This window comes from Zingiber officinale, chromosome 1A (assembly GCF_018446385.1).
Source record: "Zingiber officinale cultivar Zhangliang chromosome 1A, Zo_v1.1, whole genome shotgun sequence".
In the NCBI taxonomy this organism is placed as follows: domain Eukaryota; kingdom Viridiplantae; phylum Streptophyta; class Magnoliopsida; order Zingiberales; family Zingiberaceae; genus Zingiber; species Zingiber officinale.
The window spans coordinates 137,994,223-138,003,643 of NC_055987.1; the positions used below are offsets into that span (position 1 = coordinate 137,994,223).

General features: G+C 35.8%; 1 protein-coding gene across 1 annotated transcript; it reads right to left on the reverse strand.

Annotated features, from left to right (window-relative positions):
- Positions 1-211: 211 nt before the first annotated feature.
- On the reverse strand, positions 212-8,556 carry LOC122034917 (serine/threonine-protein phosphatase PP2A-1 catalytic subunit-like). The gene is made up of 8 exons (XM_042594275.1): positions 8,540-8,556; positions 8,360-8,450; positions 7,884-8,164; positions 3,088-3,202; positions 2,598-2,706; positions 2,443-2,520; positions 1,021-1,212; positions 212-754 (listed from the first exon to the last, which is right to left on the reverse strand). Exons 2-8 carry the CDS (start codon positions 8,425-8,427, stop codon positions 581-583), a joined length of 1,017 nt encoding a protein of 338 aa, XP_042450209.1. The 5' UTR covers positions 8,428-8,450; positions 8,540-8,556; the 3' UTR covers positions 212-580.
- Between the last annotated feature and the right edge of the window lie 865 nt (positions 8,557-9,421).

The window sequence follows — 9,421 nt, forward strand, 5'->3', positions numbered from 1 at the left end:
TACACCATATACTCCAAAAATAACACATGCCACCTTTTTCAATTACAAAAATTACACCGATCAATGTAAACAAACGTGCAGAGGAAGGATTTTTTTTTTCCTTTCTATTCTCTTTCCATACCCCTAGGTTATTTCATCTATCTATCGTCCACTTCTTAGGATAAACAAAGCATTAAAAAAAACTCAATCACAGAACCAACACAATTAGTAGTGCAGCACGGAACCGACAGATACAGGCTCTTTTGAATTTTTGGAGCCTAATCATTGTTTGAATCACATGAAACGTAGTAAGATACAAATAAAACTTTAATACAAAACATATGTAAGCAATCGCGTTTTGCATTTCTTGGAATGGAAATATATATAAAACAAGAGGATCATGCTTTTGGCAGCATCCCAGGGCGTTTGGAAAACACGGCATTTGAATTGCACGATGTGAGACTTTTGAAGGTTAGCGCTTAGCAGCAGCAGCAGCAGCAGCTAAACCCCCAAACAAAAGAATGACCGTATCTGCAGCAACCAAAACTCTTTTCTGGAACAGATCGAACGAGCAAGACTGATAAAGAGTGGCGTATCAACGCTACAAGAAATAATCAGGAGTTTTCCGGGTGGTTTCTGGTTCAAATTGTCTAGGTGCAGGATCAAACTGAAGGAAGTTCTGCTCCATGTTCTCTCCCACCTCCATTATTGCCGCCATATTACCACATCGATAACAATAGTTTGGTGCGCTAAATACTGTAACTACATTCCTTTCCTGCAACAAGCAAACAAAAAAGGGGGAAAAGTGCAAATGAGTATCACAAGGCTGAAAGAGGATGGGTAGTAGACCATCAGCAATTTTATACACATTTAACAGATAGATAGAACTAAATGTTAATTAGCAGCATCTTTCAGAATCATTTACAAATCCTACGTAGAAGCTCACATCTTCGCATTTACAATAATAGTTGCATGTGGTTAACCATATAATCAGGAAAAGTAATAAAGAGTTGGCTTATCGATCAATATTTGGCAACTCACCTGACACCAATTGAAACCCTCCATGACAAGTTGATGAGCCCGAGACACCAGGGTGAGCCCATTTCTATGATTGAATTGTTGTGCAATGTCCTGGCCAAATGTGTATCCTGCTCCTCTTGGTGATATGCCCCATCCACATCGATCATCAGGATCAGACCAAAGAAGATCACACATCGGACCTTCATGTGGAACCTAGAGATCAAAAAAATAATAGAGAAAACTACATTCAATATAGCAAATAGAACTGTTACATTCGCATATGTATAAAGAAGGGAGATGAAAGTTTAAAAACCAAGCTCCGCAAAATGATCATGAATGAAAATAATGTGTTTGCGTGTGACATATGAGAGTATTTTATTAAAACTTCCAATCTCCAGAGGTACAAATGGCAGGTTATCACACTTAAAAGAGTAAATTAGAACAAGGTGAGGGCCTGAAGCTCTCAGTCTCATCTGCTCTGCAGATTAAATAAAACAAAGATAAAGACAACAGTTCACAGAAGTCAGAACATCAAGTTCTAATTAATTGCAGATTAAATAAAAATCCATTTATTATATTTTTATTCAATTTAAGAATCAATCTTCCTAAAATAATCACAAGGACAAACTTGTTTCTTTGCTCACTGCAAAGCAGTATGAAACCCACATGAGATTTATCTACACAATGAACAAGTCCTTAGTCAGCCCTGAATCTGGAATGTATAAAATGGAACCAGCTAAGCAATGGTCACCTGATTCTAAACAATTTTACCAGTCTCAGCCTATGATGACAATGCACACTCAATCAATATAATAAACAAAATTTTCTCAACAAAGAAATACATTTCTCTAACCCCCCAAAAAAAAAGGGAAAATGCCATCAGTGGTCTGATGCACAAAGCTCTTTTGCAAAGAGCTGGATAAAAATATAACAACGTTTCATACTAGAATCATTGTTGGCACAGAGAGCAGTGGCTGACTTTGCCTACCGGTGCATATAAAGCATATGAATTCAAGTATGAAATTTGATAAATCAACTACTTGCACAACCTTTGTATGTTATACATCCAGTTTCCTTATTTGTTAAAAAATAAAATAAAAAACATTTCTATACATCTCATTCCAACTTCCAAGCATAGATAGTTCAGTATGTGCATTTTTGATAAAGAACTACAGAACTTAAGTTAAAAGATTAAGGATAAACAAAAGACTTCAAAGCTTCACAACTTTGTTACAGTGGGATATCTACTGTATGCTCAGCAAAAGCAACATATACTAACATTTCCACAGCAAAGTTATCAAGATCACAGAAGAAGTAACAAAATTATATAATTGTTAGCTTCTAATTATTAATTTTACTTTTAGTTAGTCAATACTCTTGGCAGTTTCAGTCTTTCAGCAAGACAGCTAGAAATAGTAGAAATAATGTTAATCTTGTGCATACCTCTTGAATGCGTTCAAGATCACGGATATTATCTAATGTGTCCAACGATGGGGAGAGACCACCATGTAGACAGAATATCTAGAAAACAGAAAGTAGATAGATTTATAAAAATTGCAACTATGAAGAATTTGGTGTAAAAGGGCAAGAAAACAAACCTGGTTCTCAATAAGGGCTGTAAGAGGTAAATAATCAAATAAGTCAGTAAAGTGCTTCCACACATTTGCATTTCCATACTTCCTTAAGCATTCATCATAAAAGCCATACCTGAAAAACAAAACCTAAGACTAATGAAGAAAATTAATCTGTATAGATGTCAATAAATTAAAGAATATCCACAACTAAACTAGATTTCAACAAATATTTAACCCCCAAAACTAACAAGATGCTGTTCAGTGTTCATTAACATAAATTCCTTATTCTGAAAGTTTAATGTTTACTTGGGAACTTATTACAAAAAAATGAGACATATAACATATGATGCAGACAAAGAAACAGAAGTTGCCAGGTTATTCAAGTGTTCATTAAATCACATTCACTAAAATCAGCTAAATGCTTAATTTCCTGTTCAAGGACCAAATGGCAACTTGATATGCTGCAATATCAAGAACTATAAAGATGAGCAAATTTGCAAATACAGGCACTTACACTTGAGTTATTTGCCGACTCTCATGATTACCTCTGAGAATTGTAATCCTGTCTCTGTATCGAACTTTCAAGGCAACTAAGAGCGTCACTGTTTCAACAGAATAATAACCACGATCTGCTTCCCCAAAGCATGACAATTAGACTAAGGTGAGAAATCCAATTGAATTGCAATCTCATAAGAAGCCAACAAAGGAAAAATAAATAAATTATCTCAAGTACAAAAGATATGAGATTATTGTCAATATGTAGTTTGTTGGGAGAAATACGTGACATTGACCTGGATACAAGTGTCAGTAATGGCTATGGACCTAGATGTCAAACACATCAACATCACAAAAGTAGGAATATGACAAGAAAAATATTAGGAGTCTAACACAATATATACTTACCAAGTCCTGTAATTTCATCACAGGCAATCCTCCAAGTAAAGTAAATAATTTTCTTTGAAATCAGTAAATAAGGTTGCAAAGGAGCAAACATGCAGTGGCGCCAATTGTTGTCCTCAATAAAAACAATCATATATTATTTTACCTTATACAAAAAGAAGAAAACAACTTGAAGATCAACACATTGAACTGTGCATACAATAGTGCGTGAATCTGTTAATGAATGAGTAATTAACTAGACAAAAAATAAATCTTGAATTGTGGAGACAAGCTTTACAAATTAAGGTTTTAAAGAGTGTAGTTACAGTTAAAATAGAGAGCGGCTTCTAAAATCTTGTAGGATTGTTGTGTTCCATTTATACTAGAACTTTAAAAAATGTGGTACAACCAATCATGCTTAATAGGATAATGTTGGACAATAAAGAAATAATGTAGGAAAAAAATTAAAAGAGTGCCACTAGTTCTCAAAATTATCAAAGGGAAGCCTTTTTAGATTTTTTTTTTTAAATCAAAGGATGCCTGAATCTTAATGTTCTTTCCAAATCATCACTACAGAACTGGTTCAACCAATTGTTTAACGGATCCAAATCATCAAAAAAAAAAAAAAACTCAATGTTGTCTGATTAGAAGGAAAATTCGTAACTTATAAAAATAAAATAAAATAATCACGCCCACAAAAATATGTTCAAATATAAATTCATATGAGAATAATTTTACCATTTTTTAGTATTTAACAATTGAAAAAAAATGATCACATAGATAAAAATATAAATTTAATTTTTTTTATAAAAATAATGTAAAATATTTAACACAATAAAACAATAACTACAACGATAAAAGTTAAAAAAAAGTAAGCTCATAGAAAAAACAATTTTACAATCTCTACTAATCTTCCAACTGGTGACAAAAAATAGCTTCACAATAAAAAAATTTATTTTAATAACAACAACAGCAACAACCAAGCCTTTTCCCACTAGGTGGGGTCGGCTGTATGGATCCTTTTACGCCATTAAGCTCTATCTCCTATTATATCATCATCTATATTTAAATAAATTTTATCTTGTTTTATTGTTGCTAACCAAGTCTTTTTTGGTCTTCCTCTTCCTCGTTTGATATGCATGTTTATCATAGTTTCACATCGCCTAACTGGAGCATTTATTGGTTGTCTAAGTACATATCCGTACCATCTTAAACGTGTCTCTCGGAGTTTTTCCTCAATAGACGCAACTCCGACTTTCTCTCTAATGCTCCCATTTCTTATTTTGTCCATCCTCGTATGTCCACACATCTACCTTAGCATCCTCATCTCTGCAACTCTCATCTTCTGCTCATGTGCTTCAGTTCCATATAACATAGCAGGTCTAACTGCGATTTTATAGAACTTACCTTTAAGTTTAAGAGATACTTTACGGTCACATAAAACACTCGACGCTCCCCTCCATTTCACCCATTTTGCGTATATTCTATGTAAGACATCTCCCTCAATCCCTCTATCATTTTACAAAAATGATCCTAAATATTTAAATCTCTCGTTTCCGGGCAACTCGTCCTCTCCTATCTTAACAATTGTTTCATTACTTCTAATATTGCTAAACTTAAATTCCATATATTCTGTCTGTAATCTACTAAGCTTAAAAACTTTCCTTTCTAATGTTACCCTCCAAGATTCTAGTTTAGCATTTACTCCTTCACGTGTTTCATCTACTAAAATAATATCATCTGCAAACAACATGCACCACGGTACTGTATCTTGAATGTGCGCAGTGAGTTTGTCCATAATTAGTGTAAAAAGATAGGGACTTAGAGTTGATCCTTGATGTAACCCTATCTTTATTGGAAATGCTTCAGTTACTTCGCTTGAAGTCTTTACTCTGGTCGTTACATCCTCGTACATATCCTTAATTAGTTCAATATATGTTACGCTAACACCTCTCTTTTCTAAAATTCTCCATATAATTTCTCTTAGGACTCTATCATAAACTTTTTCTAAGTCAATGAATACCATGTGTAGATCTTGTTTTTGCTCCCGATATTTTTCAATTAATTGTCTAAGAAGATGTATAGCTTCTATTATCGACCTTCCAGGCATGAACCCAAATTGATTTTCTGTCACTGTGGTCTCCTTCTTTAATCTTTTTTCTATTACTTTTTCCCAAAGTTCCATAGTATGATTCATTAGTTTAATACCCCTATAGTTTGCATAATTTTGTATATCTCCCTTGTTCTTGTATAAGGGAACTAGAGTACTTATCCTCCATTAATCAGACATTTTTTTCGTTTTCAATATCATATTAAATAATTTTGTAAGCCATTCAATACCTTGTTTCCCTAAGCATTTCCATACCTCTATCGGAATATCATCTGGTCCAACGGCTTTTCCATTGTGTCTCTCATTTAAAGTTTGTTTTACTTCTAAAGTTTGAATTCTACAATAAAAATTAAAATTTCTATGCTCATTTGATCTACTTAAATTACCTAAGTTAAGTTGGTCACCTAAACCTTAATTAAAAAGTTGATGAAAATACCTCTTCCACCGCTCTTTTATTTCTCCATCGTTTACTAATACCCTATTACATTCATCTTTAATACATTTTATTTGACTAAGATCTCTTGTTTTCCTTTCTCTCACTTTAGCTATTCTATAAATATTTCTTTCCTCTTCTTTTGTATCCAATTTTTGATATAATCGTTTAAAAGTTTCATTTTTTGCTTCACTCACTACTTTCTTAGCTTCTTTCTTGGCTATTGTGTATTTTTTTTAAGTTTTCCTCGTTCTTACAAATATATAATTCCTAGAATTAAGTGGTGGAAGTTAAAGGATGGGAAACAAAATATATTTAAGAAGAAGGTAGAAGTACAAGCATTAGGTGAAATATACGGTGACTCTAATACAACATGGGATAAGATGATATCAAAGTTGAAAATAATATCTAAGAGTGTACTCGGTGAGTCAAAGGGACATGCACTACTAGGTAAAGAATCTTGGTGGTGGAAAAAAAATTATTTTAATAAAAGTATATATTCACAATTTAAATTCATTTATAAAGTATTGAATTAAAATATATAAATAAGGGTAATTTGGGAAAAAACCAGATTAAGGGTGCACTTCTGATATAAAAAGGAGCACCACTTTGTTGATTTCGAAAATTAGGGGTGCACATTTGATTTTGTTCCAAAATAATGTATAAAAAGGGTTAATGTAAAAGAAATGTGACCATTGATTGTTGTTTAGGGATAACAGGAGAGGACAATGTAAATAGTGAAGTGAGGCGAAAGAAAAGTTCTACTTTTAACATAACTAAAGATGTAAATGCCAAGTGTTACTATAAGCAAATGACAGATAAGATCTTGTAATTGTTCTTAAAAATTGGAATGAATGGAATTGCTACTGTTTATAAAGGTTAAGCATAACAATTGGAAAAGCTAATCCATGATGAAAATGGCAAACACATGCCATCTTATAGAATTTAAATAATTTACAATTTTAATTGGATATAATTTGTAGTGTATCTCTCATTTTTGTATTAGGTGTATTATTTTAATTTAAGTGCCATATAAATCACTTAATTTCATTGACCGACAAACATGAAGACCTTCCTTATCTGTTTGTTGCATGCACAGCTCAGATAAATCACTTAATTTCATTTTCTAACAAACATGAAGCCTTATCTAGCTGATTGTTATATTTATTGCTCAGATATCTTTTCTACTTACTCCTATATAACAATTCATCCTCAGAGGCAGGGTATCAAATAGATTTTAGATTCGCTGATCTCTGTGTTGTTGAATTCAATATAGTTCCTATTGAATGGAAAGCTAACCTCAAGAAGTTGCGGTCATGAGATTTGAGAACAAGGAACTGATATACTATTTACTGAAATCAATCCAAAAAAAAAAAAATCTTTGTGGAGACCTTCTCCGTAGGAGTTAAGTGTAGTCATGCAAGGAATTTGGGGATGGAATGCTTTTGTCATCATTCATTGCCTTGAACAAACATATCAATCAAGTTAATAGCCTTCCTTAGAACTCCATTCCAGATAGTAAATGCCACCTGAAATTTGAAATGATGACAAAATGGTCTATCTACTTCAGACGTTCTCAACCGATTTCCATACTTGGTTAGTATATCACCAGACTTATTGACTGAATTGTGGGAAGAAACATTTCTCTTTCTCAACGACCTTCTCATTAAGTAAACAGGGAGTGAAAAGGAAAATCACGAGACGAATTAGTACCAATTTCATGATCACTACATGATATATTTGCTCACATATCAGTAGGTGTAAGAAGTTACGGTCTTTGAACACAAAACTAACATCCAATCTAGGGACCAAAGGAAATTGGCAACTGCAAATAAGCAAAGATGACTTATCTCAGAAAAATATTCTCTTGGGTGCTAGAAACACTAACCTACGTAATCCCCCATGAAGAGGTAATTGGTATCGGGCGCCTCACCGCCGATCCGAAACAGCTCGATCAGATCGTGGAATTGCCCATGAATGTCCCCGCACACCGTTACCGGGCACTTCACCGGCTGGACGTTCCACTCCTCGACCAGGATTGCCCGCGCCTGCTCGCACAGGGCTTTCACCTCCGACTCAGGTAGAAACTTGCATTCTCTCAGGTGCTCGATCTGGCGGTCCAAATCCGCGTACGGCGGCATTGCTCGCGGCAAGCAAAGGTCCCGATCGCTGATCCAGGGACGGAGATTAATATAGCAAGGGAAATTAGACTGAAATTGGCGAAAACAAATCGAGGAAGATAGGAAATGGACAGACGAAAAAACAGAAGGAAAAAAAAAAAGAAAGCAAGTTCGAATTGCTAGGGTTATTGATCAGCAAGGCCAGGGTCGAGGAGGCCAAGCGGTGCCTTTTGTAAAATGGTACCTGAAATTATGAAGAATGGTTGGCCGTTGATGTAACAGCCTTCGACATCTTTCGGATGACTTGGACATCGCTATTTAACTCCGGTCGAGAACTAGAAAAAGGGGGAAAACAAAAGAGAGGTTAAAAATAAACAACCGACAACATATGATTTTTCAAAATCTCCCTCCCCCGACAACTCACAGATCGGACCATGCCTTTGTGCCTAGACAAATCTGCACTTTTCTTGGTCCAGGATAAAGAGGCGACCGACCCTAACTTGGAATAAATTGCCTTCGGTGGACGCTTGCAGCTTTGCTGCCTATCGGTAGTATCTGAACAAGGGGCAGCCTACGACATTTATGGCGAGACCGGGACGTTTGAGGCGAACTTTGGGCCTCGACCGCAGCTTGGTGTAGGCAGAGATGGACAACGAAGTGAGAGAGGCGAGGTCGCTGAACCAATCCGGTATACTTCTCAGGTTTCTGCACCGGACGATGCTCAGGCTTTGAAGAGAAGTGAGCTGTGGAATGCCCTCCGGCAGACCCGTAAGATTTTGGCACGCAGAGATCTGCAGCTCCTTGATCGAGACCAGGCTCCATATTCCCCTGCACGCGGTGGAATCAGCCGTCAGATCTTGACACAGCGAAACAAAGAGCACTCGCGGGGTCATGCATTTTAGAAGACGGCGGTCTTCTTTTGGGTCGCCGTAGAGCATCTCGTTGTTCATCCACATCGTCAGCGAAGCAACAGTAGGGAGTGGATTCCTCGGAGGCTTAAGTTTCGGGCAGTTGATAAACTTCACGTCAGTGAGTTGGAGGAACACGTTGTCCTTCCTCTGCACTCTCCATTTCCTCAAGTTTGGCATTTGAGACAGAGTGAGCTTCTCCAGGTGGGAACGAATCGCCGAGTTCTATCACAGCGTCCATGCCGCTTAAAGCCTGGGATAATTTCATCATAAAGTCCAGAATATCGAGCCAGATGTAACTTAGAAAATATCCGTCGACGACTCGTCCACTCGACAAGATAACGAGATCGACATATTATTAATTTCACCGTGGGAGGATCAGATGCAAATTTCTGCTC

What these genes read in the sequence shown, in the direction of transcription:
- LOC122034917 (XM_042594275.1), bottom strand. Translation starts at nt 8,427, where the DNA reads ATGTCCAAGTCATCCGAAAGATGTCGAAGGCTGTTACATCAACGGCCA. An exon ending in ACCATTCTTCATAATTTCAG is followed by an intron (nt 8,165 to 8,359) that starts GTACCATTTTAC and finishes TCCCTGGATCAG; the next exon opens with CGATCGGGACCTTTGCTTGC. An exon ending in AGGGTTTCAATTGGTGTCAG is followed by an intron (nt 755 to 1,020) that starts GTGAGTTGCCAA and finishes TGCTTGTTGCAG; the next exon opens with GAAAGGAATGTAGTTACAGT.